Here is a 20,771-nt window from a genome sequence, read left to right as displayed (position 1 = left end):
TCGTTGGAACTTGGAATCGTCACGACTGGGAAACACGCAATCGTTCTTACGATTCTTTTGAACGACGATTCGTCAGTATCACGATTCGATTCCTACGATTCTTTATTATTCACGAATCGCCACAACTCTATTGGGCAGTTGGAGGTGAGCCGCCAGCAGTGGTGGATGTGGAGAGAGGTGGTATAAGCGGATGACCTGGACGTGTGTTCAAATTCAAATGGCTCTGAGCACTATGGGACTTAACATCTTTGGTCATCAGTCCCCTAGAACTTAGAACTACTTAAACACAATTAACCTAAGGACATCACACACATCCATGCCCGTGGCATGATTCGAACCTGCGACGTAGCAGTCGCGCGGCTCCGGACTGAGCGCCTAGAACCGCTAGACCACCGCGGCCGGCCCTGGACGTGTGTCCGCCAGAAAAAGGAAATTTGTAAAGATGGATGTCATGAATTGATATATATATATATATATATATATATATATATATATATATATATATATATATATATATATGATGACTTTTCAGTAGTTAGAATCTTTTATTTAGCCGGCAATATTGGCGCTCGCTGTGTTGCAGTAGTTCGAGTAACGAAGATTTTTGTGAGGTAAGTGATTAATGAAAGGTAAAGGTTATAGCTAGTCGGGGCCATTCTTTTGTAGGGATTATTGAAAGTCAGATTGCGTTGCGCTGAAATATTGTGTGTCAGTTTAGTGATGATCAGAATAAGTAAAGAGAGAATTGTCTGAGTACATACAGTTGTACTTAGCTGTCTTTGTATCTAATAACATAGAAGTTTACTACCACAGTCATTCTTAATTTTTCTGAGGGCATGTCACACATGTCCCAACCATTCAGTTCTTCTGCTCTTTATTACAGGTGTCACATCTGGTTCGTTAAAATAGCAGATGGACTTCTGTGTTTCTCCTTCCTCTGAAAATTCCGTTTTCTGACGCAGATCGGAAGATTTTTCTTAATACCCTGTTTCCGAAGATCTTAATTTGTCTAAAATCTCGTTTCTACTGTCCGTGAATCTTTTTTTTAGTACATTCGCAATGTATACTTTGTCATCAGAAGACTGTTCATTTCATTCAAGATGTTAGGCAGTCTCACAGAGTATAGGAATGATATCAGCGGATGTTATTAATGTCGTTTCATCCCAAATTTTAATCCCAGTTTTGAAGCTTCCATTAATTTTATTCACTAATGCTTCGATAAACAGATAAAACAGTAGAGGAGAAAGATTGCGTCCTGCTTTATGCTCTTTTAAATCCACCCATTCACTCCTGGCCCAATATTCTTTCACCACTTGACGCTGTCGCACGCATTTTCTAGGTCCTGTCAAAGCGTTTATATTTTTCTAAAGTCTTGCTTTCGGTATCAGCAGCAATGCCAGGGCTGCCTTTCTGTGCTTTTAGCACCATTGAAGCCAAACTGATCGTTATCTAACCGGTTTTCAAGTTTCTCTTTTATATTATTCTGGTCTATGACTTTGATGCGTGAGCAGTCAAGCCGGCTGCTCAATAGTTCTCGTATTTTTCTTCCCTCTTCGTCTTCAGGATACTGTGACGATAATCTTTTAGTATAATAAATAAAATCGGCATCTTGCGGAACCAAACTGGCCGAACTCATTGAAGATTACGTTGGGAAATAAGTTTTTCTTTTTTGCAAGACTATTTTACGAGGGCTGGAACTTTAACAGTGGCAACTACTTATTTACAACTCGTACAAAATAGATACGTGTTTCAAAGTTTTACTGATCTTCAAAGTAGTCTCCAGCATTGTGTATAACCCGTTGCCAGCGATGTGCAAGTCGTAGGATACTCTTAGCAATGCCAGTTGTGTTGACAGTTCGAGTGGTCCCTTGCCGGACGAATATGTAGCAGTTCTGAAGCGAATGCCGTGCAGTGTTTCCTTCAGCTTAGAAATAGAGTTGAACTCACGAGGGCTTAAGTCAGGGGAGTGCAGTAGGTGGTATAGCACTTAGCAGCCACATCAGTCAAACATATCAGTAACAGCTTGCACTGTACGTGCTTGAGCATTGTCCTGCAAAATGATGGTTGGTCGTGCAGAAAGTGTCATCACTTCAGTCTGTAAGCTGGTCGTAGGTTGTGTTCCAAAAATGAACAGCATAGAGACAGAAGTGATGACACTTTCTGCAGGACCTGGCCATCATTTTGCAGGACAATGCTCAAGCACGTACAGTGCAAGCTTTTACTGATTTGTTTGACTGGTGGGGCTGCTAAGCGCTGTACCACCTACTTCACTCCCCTGACTTAAGCCCTCGTAAGTTCAACTCGATTTCTAAACTGAAGTAAACACTTCACGGCATTCGCTTCAGAACTGCTACAAATTCGTGGGGCAATAGACCGCGCCGCTCGAACTGTCAACACAACTGGCACTGCTAAGAGTATCCTACGACTTCCACATCGCTGGCAAAGGGTTATAGACAATGCTGGTGACTACTTTGAAGATCAGTAAAACTTTGAAACACGTATCTACTTTTTACGGGCTGTAAATAAATAGTTGCCACTATTAAACTTCCAACCCTCGTATTAACTATATTTTACGAGTGTACAGCTGATACTGGGTAACTATTTAAGAAGACCAAACAGCTAAGGTCGTTAGTGACCCATTCACCCTCCCCCTCCCCCCGCCCAGGACAGAAGCAGTGTACCCAATCTATCTGCGTATAGAGTAAATTCTGTGTGCAAGTGTGAGAACGTATTCTAAATATTTGCGTAGCGTGTATCTAAGGCAGACATGGGAACCAGTCCGGCATTCATGTGGTGGGGTATGAGAAACCGCCTGAAAACAACATCCAGGCTGGCCAGCACACCGAGTTCTTGTCAATAATCCGCCGGACGGATCCGATCTCCCGCCAGAACACCTTCCCATCCCGGAAACGATCGAGTTAAGACGCTTGGCTACCCGAAAAGATGTTAGAATAGTGAACTTACTATTAGACCCTTTTAATTATTCCATTGTTCCTTGTAACATTCAGTTTCCTGGTATTTTCTGTTTACCGGTTGAGCGTTGTGCTGTAATGGTTTATACCATGCAACAGCATTGCGTGTAGGCTTTTAACAGCGCTCCATCGCTCTACTCTTGTACGATCAACGTCGGGATAAGCGCAATGCGTGGGTGGACCGCGTGCATTGGGTATTTCGCCGTCAATTAACGACACCCACACGCCGGTCCTTTCTTATCTGCCCTGATTGACGTCAGCATTTGCTGGTAATGTTTGACGACTGCCTAACGGTCGGTGACGTTAATACGAAAGTCCACACACGAAACAAAACTGTTAAGTGCCTGATAAAGGAGGCCCTCTGACAGTGGTCCGCTGTCCTGTTGGGCTTTACACGTTACGTGTACATGAGTGGTATCAGACACAACGAGCTATACTTTCATGTTGATTGTAATGTAATAACATCGACAATTTTTGAAGGATACTAAGCCATGTCTCAACCCACTTCGCGAGCCACCTAACATTTTGTGGCGGAGTGTACTTCTGGCGCCTCTGTGAATCTCGCTGTTTCCTGTTCCACTGCAAAATGGTGCGTATGAGCTCTAGTTTGAACGACCGTTGTTAGTTTTCGAGATGTTGGTAGCAGGAAGTACTTCATCGTGCAGCCACATTAATGTGATCACCACCTATGTCCGATGTCAAGGTACTGTTACCACTGACTGACGATGTGACGATAGGTGGTACCACTAACAGTGGAAGGGGGGGGGGGGGCAGGGGACGCGGAAGACAGTGCAGTCGTTGCGAAAACGGAGCGATTTATCTGACGTCCAAAAGAGCATTATCATTGGTTTTTGAGCACACGGTGGACCAGACACAGCTCAACACTTCCCCTCTCCTAAACTTCACATAATCATCTCTGTTTTTCATTACTCCCCACACTGTCTGTTCCTACATATTCCCATTTTCCTATGTTCCTTAAGTTCTTTTATTTTATTGAAGTTGTCTGTCTAATCGATATAGACTGTAGTTTCAGTTGTTAAGGCTTTCTTTTAACCGGTTCTTGTACTACTTTCCATGTTTAATATCTCTCATAGTTGTCTTATCAAATATTGTTTTTATTTTACTTGGTTCATTTGTTTAATGCAAACTGTTACATAGTCACAGTTTTGAGTGTAGTGTGAATGGTTTTCCTGTTTGTTCCTTTTGTGATTGTGTATTGCTCAGCCTTTTTTATCTCTTAAAATGCGTTATCACTACACTCTAAGAGATTGCGTTTAGTGTATGTTGCCTCACACTCCTCCATTTTCCTGCATTTATTCATCTCTGTTTATCTTATTGATATTGCTTAGGTTCCTTATATATCCTGTAGTTACACTGATAATTCTTTCTTCTTTTAATTGGTTTTTGTATCACTCTCTATGTTTTACACCACCTGAAGTAGCCTTGTCAAGAAACTGTTATGTAGGCATGGTGTTCCTTTTTCGTGTTAAAGATTTTTCCTGCCTACTCCGTTTTTATTTATTTACTGTCCAATTTTTTTTTCACTTTTTACATTGCATTACCACCACACAGTCAAAGACATTATTTACTGTATGTTTCTGTTTCAATCTAGACGTGTACCTTCTCTTCTAAGGTTACTTACAAACATAACTTCTTTGGTGACAATACTCAGTAAATGTCTGAAGATGGCGTTATAAGCCGAAAAACTGTTAACACAATAAAAGTACAAGGTGTACAACTTTGCTTTTGCCGTTTTTTCCCCAGCATTTGAGGCTTTCATGAAACAAAATGGTTACACATTTATCATTCAAAGTATTTTCTGTCGCTGGTCACTACCTTCTCCCATCTTTCGGGCAGTTTAGGAATCTCGCGTCGAAAAAATTGTTGATCTTTTGAAGCGATCCACGAATCGATCCAATTTCGGACTTCTTTATGAGATCGAATGTGTTGGTCAGCCAGGCCATGCACCATTGATCTAAACAAGTGAGACTGAGCAATGGCTGGAGAATACGGCGGGTGGGGTAGGACTTCCCATTTTAACGTTTCCAAGTACGTTTTGACTCTTTTGCAACGTGGGATCGAACGTGTCGTGCTGCAAAATCACTTTATCGTGCCTCTCGCTGTAGTGCGGCCATTTGTGTTTTAATGCTCTGCTCAAACGCAATAATTGCGTTCGATAACGACCACCTGTGATTGTTTCACTTGGTTTTAACACCTCACAGTACACGACGCCGAGCTGGTCCCACCAAATGCAGAGCATGATCTTGGAGCCGTGAATATTCGGTTTGGCCGTCGACGTCGAAGCATGGCCGGGATATCCCCATGATTTTTTGCGTTTAGGGTTACCGTAATGAACCCATTTTTCGTCCCCGGTCACAATGCGATGTAGATATCCCTTCGGTTTTTGCCTCTGAAGCAACTGTTCTCGAACACACAAACGCCGTTCATCGTCTTTTGGTTTCAACTCACACTGGACCCAAGTTCCTTCTTTCTTAATCATGCCCATTGCCTTGAGACGTTTCGAAATGGCTTGCTGCGTCACTCCCACAAATCGAGCCAATTCTTCACTCATCAATGTTTCCAATTCTGCATCTTCGAAAACATTCTGTCTTCCACCACTATAGCGGTCTAAGACGTTAAAATCACCATTCTTGAAGCGTTGAAACCACTGACAACATGTTCTTTCACTAATAGCGTCCTTACCATACTTACTTGAGAGCATTCGATGAGACTCAACCGCTTTTCCTTCATATTGAAACAAAACTGTAACACCTCCCGCAAATGTTGAGAATTGGGTTCGTAAACTGACATTTTCAATCAAGAACAACTTTGTGATGCAGACAAAAATCGACTAATGTTTGAATGAGGTTATGTTGACCGAGGTCCAAGCTGACGTCTGCGATCTGTTTCTTTCGACCGCTGCTTACCGTTGTCGCCACGTATCGGCAAACGGCGGAAGCAAAGTTGCACACCTTTTAATGCTGTAGAACAAAAGCAAACTAGTGCATTTCATTTATCTCCGAAACAGCTAAATTTACAAACTGTCCTCGTGTCGTCGTGGCTAAAGCACCATGGAAAAAAGGCGCTATCCAAAACCAGCACAGAGGCAACTATGGAGCCCGACGGGCATAGATGACAATGATGAACGATGACTGCGGAGATGTGTAGGGGCGAATAGACGTGCAACTGTTGCGTAGCTGACCGTCCAGATGAACCAAGGGGCTGTCAACAGTGTCTTCTCAACGACCGTTCAGCGAACGTTGCTCGTTAGGGCTTCTGCAGCTACACTCATGCTCATAAATTAAGGATAATGCTGATACATGGTGAAACGACGCTCTGGTGGGCGGTTTGCGGGTTTAAATCACCTCGGGGTATGACCATGCGGTGCATCTGACATGCGATCGTCGCACGTTGGCGCTGCCAGCAGTCCACGTATGCAGAGGTGTGTTGGTGTATGTCAGAGTACGGTGCAGCGAGTAAGTGTGCAGACGTTTTCAGACGTGCTAATGGTGCAATTGGCACAAAGGACACACATTGATGTTATGAGGAGTAGAATAATAGGGCGGCTGGAGGCTGGTCAAACACAGCAGGTCGTATCACGGGCCCTCCGTGTGCCACAAAGTGTGGCCTCAAGATTATGGCAAGGACTCCTGCAGACAGGAAACTTGTCCAGTCGCAACAGTACGGGATGTTCACAGTGTACAACACCACAAGAAGACCAATATCTCACCATCAGTGCTCGCAGACGGCCACGGGGTACTGCACGTAGCGTTGCTCGGGACCTAACCGCAGCCACTGGAACAATTGTCTCCAGACACACAGTCCACAGACAACTGAACAAACATGGTTTATTCGCCCAGAGACCTGCAAGGTGCATTCGACTGACCCTTGGTCACAGGAGAGCCCGTAAAGCCTGGTGCAAGAACACAGTACATGGTCATTGGAACAGTGGTCCCAGGTTATGTTCACGGACGAGTCCAGGTATAGTCTGAACTGTGATTCTCGCCGGGTTTTCACCTGGCGTGAACCAGGAACCACATACGAACCCCTTAATGTCCTTAAAAGGGACCTGTGTGGAGTACGCCAACCCGTGGGATTATGATTGGTGCAGGCACACCCCTGCATGTCTTCGGCAGAGGAAGTGTAACAGGTCAGGTGCATCGGGACGTCATTTTGCACCAGTATGTCCGCCTTTTCAGGGGTGCAGTGGGTCCCACCTACCTCCTGACGGAAGATAACGCACGGCCCCACCGAGCTGCCATCGTGGAGGAGTACCTTGAAACAGAAGATATCAGGCGAATGGAGTGGCCTGCCTGTTCTCCAGACCTAAACCCCATCGAGCACGCCTGGGATGCTCTCGGTCGACGTATCGCTGCACGTCTTCAAACCCCTACGACACTTCAGGAGCTCCGACAGGCACTGGTGCAAGAATTGGAGGCTATACACCAGCAGCTGCTCGACCACCTGATCCAGAGTACGCCAACCCGTTGTGCGGCCTGTGTACGTGTGCATGGTGGTCATATCCCATACTGATGTCGGGGTACATGCGCAGGAAACAGTGGCGTTTTGTAGCACATGTGTTACGGGACGGTTTTCTCAACTAATCACCAATGCCGTGCACTTACAGATCTGCGTCGTGTATGTTCCCTGTGTGCCTATGCTATTAGAACCAGTTTTGAGTACGTTGTGTGGCACCACATTCTGCAGTTATCCTTAATTTATGAGCATGAGTGTATATAGTGCCTGGTTGTCGCACCCCATGCTGACTGCTGGTCATAGGCTGGAATTTGCACGCCAATGCCGCAACTGGGTGTTTTGTACTCCACTAGACAGAAGTCAATGAAGTTAAGGAATTCTGCTACCTAGGCAGTAAAATAACCAATGACGGACGGAGCAAGGAGGACATCAAAAGCAGACTCGCTATGGCAAAAAAGGCATTTCTAGCCAAGAGAAGTCTACTAATATCAAATACCGGCCTTAATTTGCGGAAGAAATTTCTGAGGATGTACGTCTGGAGTACAGCATTGTATGGTAGCGAAACATGGACTGTGGGAAAACCGGAACAGAAGAGAATCGAAGCATTTGAGATGTGGTGCTATAGACGAATGTTGAAAATTAGGTGGACTGATAAGGTAAGGAATGAGGAGGTTCTACGCAGAATCGGAGAGGAAAGGAATATGTGGAAAACACTGATAAGGAGAAGGGACAGGATGATAGGACATCTGCTAAGACATGAGGGAATGACTTGCTTGGTAGTAGAGGGAGCTGTAGAGGGCAAAGACTGTAGAGGAAGACAGAGATTGGAATACGTCAAGCAAATAATTGAGGACGTAGGTTGCAAGTGCTACTCTGAGATGAAGAGGCTAGCACAGTAAAGGAATTCGTGGCGGGCCGCATCAAACCAGTCAGTAGACTGATGACCAAAAAAAAAAAAAGAAAGACAGAGTGGCGTGGAACGTCTGAAAGCAAAGGGTCCAGGCCGGAGAAGTGATCGTTATGTTCTGGGGAATGTTTTCGAGTCATTCCCTGGGCGATTTCGTTATTCTGGAACGCACAATGACTCAACACAATTATGCACCTTTACTTGTGGACCCTGTCAATCCCTACATGCAGTTTGTGCTTTTCCTGAGCACGATGGCATCCAGCAGCAGGACAGTGTAACGTGTCACACAGCACACAATGTGCATGCTGGTTTCAAGAGTATCACGATGAGTTTACCATACTTCCCTGGCCACCAAACTACCCGGATTCAAAACCAATCGAGAATCTTTGGGATCAACTCCCTCGAGCGCTCCGCGTCATGGATTCTCCACCAAGAAAGCTAGCCTAGCTGGCCACGGCACTAGAGCAGGTATGGCCCCACATCCTTGTCTGTAACTTACAGAACCTCATTATCTCTCTTCGGTCACTCGGGCTTTCTATAGGCGGTCACGTTGGATCTGGACAGTGAATGTTGTCTGAGTGTTCTTGGAACGCACACTCTCGGAACACTAACAGCTAACCTTTCCGTGGTGGTTGACGCCAGTCTTGCATCACCTGCCACTAGCATTCAGCGATTACTTCCGTTACTTTCCAGAGTTTGCTGTCGACAATGGATCTCGGATCGATTCCATATTCCTAGATTTACAGAAGGCTTTTGATACCGTTCCTCACAAGCGACTATTAATCAAATTGCGTGCATATGGAGTATCGTCTCAGTTGTGTGACTGGATTCGTGATTTCCTCTCAGAGAGGTCACAGTTCGTAGTGATAGACGGATGATGCTGCAGTATATCGAGAGGTTGTATCAATGGAAAATTGCCGAAGTGGCCGAGCGGTTCTAGGCGCTGCAGTCTGGAACCGCGTGACCGCTACGGCCGCAAGTTCGAATCCTGCCTCGGGCATGGATGTGTGTGATGTCCTTAGGTTAGTTAGGTTTAAGTAGTTCTAAGTTCTAGGGGACTGATGACCAAAGAAGTTAAGTCCCATAGTGCTCAGAGTCATTTGAACCATTTGAACAATGGAAAATTGTACTGAAATGCTGGAGGATCTGCGACGAATTGACGCATGGTGCAGGGAATGGCAATTGAATCTCAATGTAGACAAGTGTAATGTGCTGCGAATACATAGAAAGAAAGATCCTTTATCATTTAGCTACAATATAGCAAGTCAGCAACTGGAAGCAGTAAATTCCATAAATTATCTGGGAGTAGGCAATAGGAGTGATTTAAGATGGAATGACCATATGAAATTAATCGTCGGTAAAGCAAATGCCAGACTGAGATTCACTGGAAAAATCCTAAGCAAATGCAGTCTGAAAACAAAGGAACTAGGTTATAGTACACTTCTTCGGCCACTGCTTGAATACTGCTCAAAGGTGTGGGATCCGTACCAGATAGGGTTGACAGAAGACATAGAGAAGATCCAATGGAGAGCTGCGCGCTTCGTTACAGGACCATTTAGTAACCGCGAAAGCGTTACGGAGATGATAGATAGACTCCAGTGGAAGACTCTGCAAGAATAGCTCGGTACGGGCTTTTGTTGAAGTTTCGAGAACATATCTTCACCGAGGAGTCAAGCAGTATATTGCTCCCTCCTACGTATATCTCGCGAAGCTACCATGAGGATAAAATCAGAGAGTTTAGAGCCCACACAGAGGCATACCGACAATCCTTCTTTCCACGAACAGCAAGAGACCTTGAATGGAAAGGAGAACCGATATACTCAAGGTACCCTCCGCCACACACCGTCAGGGGGCTTGTGGAGTATGGATGCAGATGTAGATGTAAATCATCGAAGTGGTATCTGGCGTTCCTCAAGTAGTGTCATAGGCCCTCTGCTGTTCCTGATTTACATAAATGATCTAGGTGATAATCTGAGCAGCTGTCTTAGATTGTTTGCAGATGACGCTGTAATTTGCCATCTAGTCAAATCACCAGACGATCAGTTCCAATTACAAAATGATCTACAGAGAATTTATGTATGGTGCGAAAAGTGGCAATTGGCACTAAACAAACAAAAGTGCTAGGTCATCCGCATGGGTACTAAAAGAAATCCGATAAATGTTGGGTGTACGATAAATCGCACTAATCTAAGGGCTGTCAATTCGACTAGATACCTAGGAAGGAGCTTAACTTGGAAAGACCACATAGATAATATTATGGGGAAGGCGAAACAAAGACTGCGCTTTGTTGGCAGAACACTTAGAAGATGCGATAAACCCACTAAAGAGACAGCCTACATTACACTTGTCCGTCCTCTGCTGGAATATTTCTGCGCGGAGTGGGATGCTTACCAAGTAGGATTGACGGAGGACATCGAAAAAGTGCAAAGAAGGGCAGCTCGTTTCGTGTTATCGCGGAATAGGGGTGAAAGTGTCAGTGATATGATACGCGAGTTGGGGTGGCAGTCACCGAAACAAAGGCTGTTTTCTTTGCGGCGAGATCTATGTACCAAATTTCAATCACCAACTTTCTCTTGCGAATGCGAAAATATTTTGTTGACACCCACCCACGTAGGGAGAAATGATCATCATAATAAAATAAGAGAAATCAGAGCTCGAACGGAAAGATTTAGGTGTTCCTTTTTCCCACGCGCCATTCGAGAGTGGAATGGTAGAGAAGTACTATGAAAATAGTTTGATGAACCCCCCTGCCAGGCCCTTAAGTGTGAATTACAGAGTAACCATGTAGATGTAGATGTAGAAACGAAGCCGGCCGGTGTGGCCGAGCGGTTCTAGGCGCTGCAGTTGGAACCGCGCGACCGCTTCGGTCGCAGGTTCGAAACCTGCCTCAGGCATGGATGTGTGTGATGTCCTTAGGTTAGTTAGGTTCAAGTAGTTCTATGTTCTAGGAGACTGATGACCTCAGATGTCAAGTCCCATAGTGCTCAGAGCCATTTGAACCATTTGTAGAAACGAACATTTGCCGGAACTCTGGTTTGGACCTTCTTTACTTCCTCTGTTAATGCTGCCTGATGAGGGCCCCACTTTGACGAGCAGTACCTAGAATCAGTCTAAAGAGTGTTTTGTGAGCGCCTTATTTCGTGGATAAATTACGTTTCCTCACGATACATCTAATGAATCTCAGCCTAGTATCTGGTCATTCCGTCTATGATGCAGCGGACAGTTATTCTCAGATATTCTGGGGTGGTTACCGTTTTCAGTGACTTATCTGCAATATTATAAACGCACCGGAATGGCTCTCTCAGGCTATTTGTGCTTAATCTGTTTGTGACGCACAACACGTGACGGAGCAAATTAGCCCGGCCAACGATGACAAAAAAAGTCGAATAGCGGGAAAAAATTAGTGCAGTCCCAAATTTTTGAAGTCGTAGGAGGGCGTGCCGTGTAAAAAGCAAAAAAAAAACAAAAAAAAACAACAAAAAAAAATCCCGACCGGGGGATGTGTGGGGCAGGGGACAGTTTCAAGGTCACTTTTTTATTTTTTTTGTTGAATAACCGCTGATTCTAGCGACGATATTTCCCAGTACAAAATTTGACTACGTTAAATTTCATACAACAAAAATCCTATTCATTTTTTTTCTTGGACTAACAGTTACCGTATTGCAGGGGCTAGGAATATCGTAAACTGTAAAAAATACTAGTTTAGTAGTATGAAATTAATGTTTATTTTAAAATGAAATAGGTTGGTAACAAATGTGTGTGCAGCAGAGCCTTATTAAGAGACAAATTGTGTTCTGGCGATGGAGACAAGAAAATTGACGTTGTCGAATAAGCATTGACAGCATGTTACACTTGGGACAGGCTGTTCAGTGTGGCAGACAGTTAACAGATCCAGCTATTGAGCTTATTTATGTAGTAGCACACTTAAAAACTGCAAATAAGTGCTCACTCAATAAACTGAAAATAGTTCCACTATATAAACATGAGCTCGATGAAGTTTTTTTGTTCACGCACTCACGAGAACTGGACAGGAAATTCTGGGGAGACATAGTCTGTAATAGTGATGGGGAGCTCGTGAATGAGTCGTTCAAATGAACGCTTCACTCCAGTAAAGTGTAAACTAACCACTCAATTTCAATGAACTGGTACTTCAGACTCTTCACAGACAGCACACTCCACACTTTTTTCTAGTTCACTGTCTTCCCCTCTCCCTCCCACAGTACATCGGCGCTACGTCACTCATTCTCACTTCACTTCAGTCCCCCCTCTACTGTCTGTCGACGAATCGCGCGGTGTTTCTGGGGAACGATAGGGTTAGGAGGGGTACAGTCGATGAGGGGCGAGGGGAAGGTAGCGTCAGCTGCTTCCTGCAGTGCTGACATCATTACCAGCGACCATTTGTGGAGTTATACTTCGCGTCTACGGGTAAGCTACCGTTGGCAGCGCTTGCAGACAAATGAATATTAAAATACAAACGAAGAGGCTGGCTGTGTGAGCACGCACAGCCAACATGAAAATAAAATGCTTACCTTGTGAGTCTGGAACTGAAGCATGCGTGGAATCCACTCTTGAAAGATAATCGTTCATGTAGGAATGTTTATCTCGTACACATTATTGAAAAAATTACACTAAATGTCAATTTGAGGATTGTCCTAATTAAATTTTTAAAAAAATACACATATATATTTATGAATAAACATCAACGGATTTGGTGAATCTTCAGAGATTTCCGTTTAAAAACATAATTTGTTCCACTTTTTTCCCTGTCAGGCGATTTCTTCTGTCAGTTATAAGGTGTCCTGCCTTCGAGAACACTCTTTCACACGGCGTGGAGGTTGCGACAATACAAGTCGTATTTTTGCAAGTTCAAAGAGCGAGGGGTATACTGACAGCCGTTCAGACCACCACTGAAGTGGATTGCCTTGTCTCTGTAGCAGGGGCTCTTGTAAATATTTGTCCACTTCCACTATTGCAGCTGCTCTCGGGTGTGGATTACTCTGCAGCCTGGAAAACACTTCATCGAATTCGAGCCAGAGACTGGAAGTTGATTCAGTGATTGGAACTGAGATTGTTGCAGTAGCAGTGGATGTGTTCGTCACAAATTTCGCACAGTGCCTGATCAGGTTTAATTTCACCTTCTCAGCAGAATTTTTATCAGAAAAACCATGTAATTTGAACCGGGGATCCAATGCAGTTGCTTCCGCGAAAATGGAATTTTCCTCTATATTTCTAAATCGTCGTTTTAGGTCTTCAGCTAACTTTTCGGCCATCTGTTGCGCGTCTACATGAATTTCAGTGTTATTAACAAACCTGCAACACCATTTTTTCAACGAGCGACTAAGTAGCATAACTTTAGAAGAAGTGACAACATTTTCACTTGACATTTCCTCAGTGCAGTCTTTGAAAACTTTCAACAGGTCACAGGCTTGTGTTACACTTGCAATGTCCTCTGCAGTCAGATTTGGAAGATGTGGATAATTCAGAGTGATAACTGTCATTAGGGAATTCTTAACCTCGATTATTCTTCGCAGGATATCATAGGTTGAATTCCATCTTGTAACAGTGTCCTGTTTTAGTGTCAGAACTGGCTCTTTTAACTGTTCCTGCATCTTTTTCAGTTTCGTGCAGGCATGCGAACTTCTTTTAAAAAATTCAACATTTTTTTTACTTTATTCAGAATGGGTTGAATGTGCGGAAGCCCATTCTGAACAATTAAATTGAGTGTGTGCGCAAAGCAGGGGATGTGTTTCCAGGCTGTGAGTCTTATAGCTGCCACAATGTTAGCAGCATTGTTGCTGACAACACAGACGACTTTTTCTTGAATGCCCCATTCCCTTGTGACACGTAGCAGTTCTTCCGAGAGTTTTTCTGACGTGTGCCTTTCGTCGTATTTAAAGCACTCTAGGAGGGAAGACGCCAGCTCCAGGTCTTTAACGTAGTGTGCTGTCACCGACAAATAACTCTCATTTGTAGTTGAGGTCCACCCATCCATCGTCAGCACAACCGCTTCGGCAGAATTAATTTTGGCTCTCACAATTTCTTTCATCATGGCGTACTGTTGCTGTAGCAGCGTATTGGAAATGGTCTTCCGAGATGGCATTCTGTAAGCACCATTCAGTTTGCCTACAAAACTTTGGAAATGTTTACTTTCCACTATGTTGAAGGGCAAATAATCCTTTACAACAGTCTGCAGAAGTGCGAAATCTATCTCCTGATTTCTTTTGTTAGAAAGAGGTTTCGGAAAATACATGGGTAATGTTCCGTGATATGGAGGTCTGCTTTCTGATACTGAAGTGGTACTGTTATTTTCTGGTACCAACTGGCATTTGCTGATGTTAGTTCCGGATTGTGCGGGTTTTTTATCCAAGAAATATCGGAAGATGCAGGAGCAGGGGGCGCTAAGCGTCTGACTGACAATGGCACTGTTGGATGCAGCACTCGAACATGACGCGCTAGATTAAATGTATTTCCTCCTTTATATGAAATACACTTAGAACAATAATTGCACTTTGCTTTCCCATCACCTAAATCGGCGAAGAAACCCCAAATTTCACTACTTTTACGCGATCGCGAGTTGCTAGCCATTGTATAAGAGTGAACAGACACAAAAACTGCTTCCCAAAGAAAATAAAGAGGGATTTTACCTGAAATCGTACCAATGACTACAGGTGGCAGTTTACGTTTTGAATTTGGAAGGTTATTATTCTCAACAAAAATAAAATCTACAGGAAAACTTCTGAATAATTGCTTAACGTAGGTATATAGACTTTGTAACAGTGGTAAACATACTCATTCTATTTTGGTTTAAATTTTAAAAGGAACAAAATTGGACTGCATTTCGTTGGTAGCCCTAGTTTTCAGTCCATGAATACAACAAATAAGGTTTCACTTGGCGGATAAAGACTTTTTTGGGCGCTTCATGAGAAAATGTCGAGCAAGATTAAATGTAATCCCTTCTTTATATGTGACAGGTTTCTCTGTTTATCTTTCCTTTGTCCCCTTCGACCATGCTCTATTTAACTCTCAGACACTGTAAGAGCGTAAAACGTTGCGTTCACGTTACTGCATAGTTCGGCCATCTGTTGGTAAAATTATGAAGTATTACGAAGCTTTATTGTACGAGCGAGGCGAAGCGAGCGTAGCCGCGGCTGAGCGGCGAACTGGGCAACTTCGCCAGCCTTCCGTACTACATGAATGAACTACTTCATTTGAACGCTTCACGGCAAAGAGTGAAATCAATGAAGTAGTTCACGGGAATGAACGAGCTCGACCCATCTCTAGTCTGTAAACTGAAAAGCGAGCAGAGTCATGATGGGGGAAGTTGCCTTTAGCGTAAGAACGCAACAGCTGCCTCACGGCATGACTGAGGATCAATTTCCTGTCTAACAGTGAAAGTATGCACAGATTTACTTACATTCTGTCCTTGGAAGATTCTTGTGCTACTGCAAGGTGAGCCAAAAAGGACTTTACGACTTCGGAATGATATAAAAATGTACTGAGATAACATACAGAGTCGATAGATGTGTCATTTTGTAGCAAACAGCCTCAGGTTTGACTCACGTAGTCCATCAGTACCCCATACCACCACCAGGAGCGTCGGCGTAGTGCACAGTTAAAAATGAGTACTGTCACTGATGCAGGGCGTGCTCGTTGATCGTTTTGGCTTCATGAAGCGAACTCTGCAACAACTGTTCGGCGTCAATTTCACACCGAATACCTTAAAGGGCCCCCAAGCAGGCCTACAATTAACTCTTGGCACAAGAACTTTGTTGAGACGGGTTGTTCGCTGTGACACAAATTATCAGCTCGGCCGCGTGTTGATGATTATGTTGAACAGGTTAGGGAGAGCTTTGCTCGCAGTCCACAAAAATCAACGCGACGTGCGTCTGGCGAGACTGTTTGGCGAATACTGTATAGACGTTTACACTTGAAACCACACAGATTCACAATGGCACGGTACATTAGTGATGCAAATAAGTCCGGCCGTGGGGAATCGTTTGCGGAAATGTGGCATGGGATAGAGGACGACGACGACACATTCCTGAATACAATCAGCGATGAGTCAACATTTCATACCAGTGGCATGGTAAATACCCACAACAGACCAATATGGGCAGCGAACATCCACGTGCAGCCCTGGAACATATTCATGACAGCGCCAAAGTTAATGTGTTTTGTGTCCTTATCAAATTGAAACGGTACGGCCCTTTCTTCTTCGTGCAGAATATTGTCAGTGGTATTGTATATCTGGAAATGAAAACTTCTTAATTCCACAGGTCGATTAAGATGACCGAGATGGGATGGTTTAGTACCAGCAAGATGGTGCGCCACGTCATTTCTTCACGGCAGTGCGAGGTTTCCTCCGTGATATGCTTCCCAGGTCGGTGGGTTGGTCGTGAAGGGCAGCTGCACGGTCACAAGACTTGACACCACTGGATTTCTTTCTCTGGCATTTCATTACAGACCGTATATATGTACCTCTCCTACCTACAAAATAGCCAAACTGCTCAAAAAAACAGACATCAGGTTCACCTTTGCCACAAACGACAACTTAAAAAAGAAACTGATGCATGACATCTCAGATCCAACAGAGAAACTTAACAAGGCAGGAATTTATAAAATTGCATGTAGTCATTGCAACAAATATTACATTGGCCAAACGGGAAGAAATTTTAAAACCCGCTTTAAAGAACACATTGACTGTTTCAGACTTGGCAAACAGAATAAATCAGCTATAGCGAAACATATAAATGAAACAGGACACAGTGTTACAATAGACAACGATCTCAAAGTACTACATAATTTAGAAAAGAGCTGGAAAATGGACATCTTGGAAGAAATGGAAATATTCATATAATTCCATGGCCACATGGGGAATAACGAGATCCTGAATGAAATGACGGACTTCAAAAATTGAAATTTCTTTTCCAATTTCACTACAGTACTCCTAGAATAAAAGATATATAACATGACAGTCGTTTGACTCTAGCGCCAGCAATAGCTTAGAAATATGTAAAATAAATAGTTTATATTATGATGTGTTCAACAATATTGTAACAGGTGCCCAATTTGTGATGTATGTCGTCAACATATATCTGTAATACGATAACAAGACGTGCAGACGACATGTAAACATCTGACACCACATAGATCGACAAATCGATAGTCAAATCGAAACCAGCTGTATTTCGACCGCCATCTTGTCCACTGCACTACAGAACTGTTTGTGATTCGTGTTTCCAAGTTACTGCTATGAACATGGCTGACGTTTGCAGCAACTGTATACACAAGTTTGAAAAATATGTAAAAATCTGCCAACTGGTTGCATAGATTTTCTTTATACCTTGACCAGGTTTCGTCACCTCTAAGGGTGACTTCATCAGAATGTAATTCTGGCAGATTTTTACATATTTTTCAAAAGTTACTGCTGTGTTTGTGATAATTTGTGAACAGTGACCAAGAGAGCCACGGAAATGGAAACACTGCAACGCATCACAACGAGACTGCCACGCCAGAAGAACAACGTGAGTAATAGTTACAAAACATTTTCGTGCGAACATCAGTCCAGCTTCCAAAGTGACATCACCTCTTACTAAGTTTTCTCTTCTTCCACAGGATGACCACAGCATTTACAAAAAGACTATGTAATATCAGTATGACCTTATTGTAACGTTGTTTTTGTAATGCCATTTAGCCTGAAGATGAGGTTTAACCCTCGAAACATGTCGCTAAATAAATAAGTAATACAGTAGATGACAAAGTTTGTGACTGGTAGCGGTAATTTAAAAAAAAAAAAAAAAACCTTTACATATTTCTTGAGACAGTCACGGTCGAAAAATAGTCAAAATGGCTTCAAAATAACGGACTAACATAGGGAAGGCCAGGAGATACACAGTCATGGGCAAACCGAAGTGATGAATCTTAGGCTTCCGCTTCTAATGCCCTCAAATGATATTCTAAACGAGGCACGCGTGGCATTCCTTTATGTTTTCAGGACGTAGTTTGCGACGTGTTTCATTTGAGACGCCTATAATCGTTCCTGCTGCAGATAGCGTGAGGTCAGATCAGTGATTTCCTTTCAATTAATCCCCATTTGACCAGCAAAATATAATTCTCTGTTGCTTGACCATTACCCCTAGGTGCAATCAGACATCAGCTACTATTCCCCCCCCCCCCCCCCCCCCCCACTCCCCATGCCACCCACCCCACCGTCTGTTACCCCTCCCCCACATTATCAACAACTTTAGCACCTAGCTAAACTGTAGAATAAAAGGCTTTCCTTGGAATACTTTTATTTTTAAAATTATGAAAGATGAACGCTATTTAGTTTGTGTGTGTGTGTGTGTGTGTGTGTGTGTGCGGGCGGGTGTGTGTTAGGATGAATGACGAATGAATTCGGGGTGCATAGCAGCAAGTGCTACCCACAACTCCTTCTCAGCTAAGAAACCTAACCATCCACTGTGAAGGCAGACGCTTGTTACAAAACACACTTCCCCTGCATGACTCACCTCCATTGCGGCACTTGCTTGACTTGCACACTGCAACTCCATTTAAGAGCAATCAAGTTAAAATGTGTGCACTATACTTACTGTTCATAAATCACTTGATTGCTGCACTCCTTACTTCTGAACTGGCAGGAATTGGAAGACTATAGGCTGTTAGTGCTTTGTGCTCGACCACAGCCACTAATAGTAATAGTAATAATAATAATAATAATAACAATAATAATAATAATACTGTGTACAGCGCTATAGAAGCCCTTACGTAGTTACTGCTGTGCCATGCTGTCAATTAATTCATTAATGTCTTCCGAAGCGCGTAATGAAGCAATTTCTGGACTACTGAGGTACTATCTACAATTTGGAGAAAACATTTTCTTGAGATATTTAGCATTTTTTACGTATATATCTCACTTTTATTGTCAGCTATATACGGGACAAACCCCAACATATGTAAGTAGTGAGTGGATTACGTCAGGAACTTGTAACCTCCGTAGCATTAATGCCACTAATTGAGAAAAAGTAATTACTGATAACTTACACAATCAGTATTAGAGTCTTATGAACTAGTGAAAACAATCTAGTATAGCTACTTAAGGAGAATCGAATCATTTAGTGTTTACGCCTCAGAAAATTTCATTTTGCCTCTCACGGGGTAATTACCCCCAGGCCGGGGACCACTGCGTTAGTTGTCATGTTATTGTACAACGTACGAAGCAAAGTAGATCCAAACTGTGAGATAGAACACCACCTTGCATTTATTACAATTTCCAGATGCCTGCTCAGTCAAGTTTCCACCTGTTCAGTTCTCCTATTGTTACATTACTCGTGTATTTTTGCTGCTGAGATCTGCTGCACTCACCAACACCGGCAAGGCTGCAGGTGAGGAAAACTGCGACGAGAATCCGGCACAAGCTCACGACCATCGTGCTCCCTGCAACACAAACACAAACACCCCGCCCATTAGTCAGGCTGCCATTTCTTCCACCTCCAGCAAAAATCATTTTATTATGTAGTAGACTGTTTCATATGAGCGATGTGACATTTGGCCTACTCGTATAGCTTACTGCGCAGTGAACTCATTTGCTGGCCAGGGAGGTAGGCTAGATAGGGATCTAAACGGCGTGTTTAATTAAAGACCAGTCAGATTGTGTTTTCTGGAGATTTTACATATTTCACTAAGCAAATGCCAGGACGTTTTCCCACCTCGGCGGTGATTCTTTTTAACGTTTAGAAACCCCCAAAGCGACGTAGATGATGCTGAGACAGGTAACTTAATACAAGACACATGGTGCCGCAAATGTCGGGAAATACTACGAAAATGGATGACAAATGTTGAACATGTGATGTCACCAGATGGCGTTCGGGGCCAAAGAGGTATTCGAACGAACTTGTGATGTCACAAAAAATGGTTCAAATGGCTCTGAGCACTATGGGACAACATCTGAGGTCATCAGTCCCCTAGAACTTAGAACTACTTAAACCTAACTAACCTAAGGACATCACACACATCCATGCCCGAGGCAGGATTCGAACCTGCGACCGTAGCGGTCGCGCGGTTCCAGGCTGAAGCGCCTAGAACTGCTCGGCCACCAGCGGCCGGCTGTGATGTCACACTAGGAGGCTTCTCCGCCACACTTCGGGAACGTTCGGCTCCGTGCAGTCCACGGTAAATAAATATTTAATGGGAAAGGTACACACTTTAGGGCTTGATTTTGTCATGTGCTATTCCAGACTTGCATGCATTTAAACGGGCAGTCAAGAATTACTAAATCGTCTGGAGTAGTTACTCGCTTCCCACTGGAGGTGGCTGCTGGCGCTCGTAAGACGTGCGGTGTCACGTGCTGTGACGTAGCCCCACGGCGTCTTTCATGTGGGTCTCGATGACGTATCTCGCCGCAAGTGCAGCGATTGGGC

The 20,771-nt window shown here is 43.7% G+C and overlaps 1 protein-coding gene across 1 annotated transcript in view; it reads right to left on the bottom strand.

Annotated features, from left to right (window-relative positions):
- The window catches only part of LOC124788223 (chordin-like protein 1), a 560,639-nt gene that overhangs the window by 470,583 nt on the left and 69,285 nt on the right, over nucleotides 1-20,771 (bottom strand). The window contains exon 3 of the mRNA XM_047255444.1: nucleotides 19,717-19,788. Within this exon, the coding sequence (XP_047111400.1) occupies nucleotides 19,717-19,788 (72 nt within the window). The remainder of the gene's footprint in view (nucleotides 1-19,716; nucleotides 19,789-20,771) is intronic.

Source organism: Schistocerca piceifrons, chromosome 1, assembly GCF_021461385.2.
Source record: "Schistocerca piceifrons isolate TAMUIC-IGC-003096 chromosome 1, iqSchPice1.1, whole genome shotgun sequence".
NCBI lineage: Eukaryota > Metazoa > Arthropoda > Insecta > Orthoptera > Acrididae > Schistocerca > Schistocerca piceifrons.
Note: the sequence above shows the minus strand (reverse complement) of the source record. Positions and strands in the feature narration are given on the sequence as shown.